This window comes from Nicotiana tabacum, chromosome 4 (assembly GCF_000715075.1).
Source record: "Nicotiana tabacum cultivar K326 chromosome 4, ASM71507v2, whole genome shotgun sequence".
NCBI classification, from domain to species: Eukaryota; Viridiplantae; Streptophyta; class Magnoliopsida; order Solanales; family Solanaceae; genus Nicotiana; species Nicotiana tabacum.
This window is the reverse complement of record NC_134083.1, coordinates 47,634,328-47,636,202: the sequence shown is the minus strand read 5'-3', so window position 1 is coordinate 47,636,202 and position 1,875 is coordinate 47,634,328. Positions and strand designations below refer to the sequence as shown.

Below are 1,875 nucleotides of genomic sequence, written 5' to 3'. Positions count from 1 at the left end.
CATTTTAACACTTTAACTCAATAAAATGAGTACTGATAAACACTTTATTGATGCGTGTTGCTCAATTGCGCTGATGTATATGTCCACGTCACATAAATGTCATTTATTCTTAATTTGTATTAAAAAATCTCCAAAATCACCCCTTCCTCTTGGCTTCCGTCATCGCTTCTTCGTCCCCTCCAATATTGTGATTCCTTTCTTTTTCACCACCATAAACTGCGCTAGGCAGAATTGAGAGACTCATCATAACACATTCACAACCATTTTTCTTTTGGCTAAACAATATCAAGATTCTCTTTCAAAAAATTAATAGTCTCATAAAAGCTGTGGTCATGATTTTTGCATTAATCACATTAAAAAAGGGATATCGCCATATAAATTACAAACCTAAAATTGCAGCCGGAAAGAAAAACGTCATTAATAGGTAGAGGGTATAACTACAGGTATCCATTATTTTTTTCCCATGCCTTTTGTGAAAGTTTTATGAAAATTAGTTTGGATTTGTGCAGGACGTTCGACTACGGAAGCTATTCACCTTGTTAGGAGGCTGATGGAGCAGTGTATGGTGAGGAAGAGCGATTTATATATGGTGTTCGTCGACTTAGAGAAGGCTTTCGATAAAGTACCAAGGGAGGTTCCGTGGAGATGTTTGGAGGCTAGAGGTGTTCCTGTTGCTTACATTAGGGCTATTAAGGACATGTATGATGGTTCTAAGACTCGAGTGAGCACTGTGGAAGGAAACTCAAAACACTTTCCGGTTATGATGGGGTTGCATCAGGGATGTGCCCTCAGTCTATTTTTATTTGCTTTCGCAATCGACACGCTGACGCGCCACATACAAGGAGAGGTACCATGGTGCATGATATTTGCAGATGACATTGTCCTAATTGACGAGATGCGAGGCGGTATTAATGAGAGGTTAGAGATTTTGAGGCAGACTCTGGAGTCTAAAGGTTTCAAGTTGAACGGGATCAAGACAGAATACTTGAAGTGCAAGTTCAGTGGGACGACTCAGGTGGTGGACAAAGAAGTGAGGCTTGACTCACAAGTCATCCCTAGGAGAAGAGTTTTAAATACCTTGGGTTAGTTATACAAGGGAATGGAGAGATTGACAAAGATTTTACACATCGTATTGGGGCGGGATGAATGAAACAGAGGCTCGATTTAGGTGTTTTGTATGATTAGAATATGCTACCTAAACTTAAAGGCAAGTTTTATGGAGCGATGGTCAGACGACTATGTTATATGGGGCAGAGTGTTGGCCAGTCAAGAACTCCCATGTCTAGAAGATGAAGGTGGCTGAAATGCGGATGTTTAGATGGATGTCCGGGCATATCAGGCTAGATAGAATTAGAAATGAAGGTATACGGGACAAGGTGGGCATGGCCCCTGTTGAGGACAATATGCGGGAGGCGAGACTTAGATGGTTCGGGCATGTGAAGAGAAGAGGCACAGATGCACCGGTGAGGAGGTGTGAGAGATTGGCCATGGAGGGAGAGGTAGAGGCTGTCCGAAGAAGTATTGGGGAGAGGAGATTAGACAAGATATGGCGTTGCTCCCTCTCACTGAGGACATGACCATGGATAGAAATGTGTGGAGGTTGAAGATAAAGGTAAAGGGTTATGATAGGTCGCCTAGCGTTGTCTTTGTCTGTAACAGTAACTTTATTACATGAGTTAGCATTATTTATGTATTTTCATATTCCTTGACTCCTGTATTTACTTGTCGTTACTTTCATTTCGGCCTCCTGATTACAATACTCAGTTTTAGTATTGTATCTTTATTTTTTTTGCTTCAGTTTTTTTATTGGTGTGCTTGCTTGCTGCTGCCCTTCTTTTATTTTTCTTAAGACGAGGGTCTTCCGGAAATAACCTC

General features: G+C 41.2%; 1 protein-coding gene across 1 annotated transcript; it reads left to right on the top strand.

Moving 5' to 3' along the window:
• Positions 1-550: 550 nt before the first annotated feature.
• On the top strand, positions 551-1,087 carry LOC142179899 (secreted RxLR effector protein 78-like). Its single transcript, XM_075250790.1, has one exon. The coding sequence runs from the start codon at positions 551-553 to the stop codon at positions 1,085-1,087; it is 537 nt and encodes a 178-aa protein (XP_075106891.1).
• Positions 1,088-1,875: the final 788 nt, after the last annotated feature.

Excerpts from the sequence above, each read along its gene's own strand:
- LOC142179899 (XM_075250790.1), top strand. The coding sequence starts at position 551 with ATGGAGCAGTGTATGGTGAGGAAGAGCGATTTATATATGGTGTTCGTC.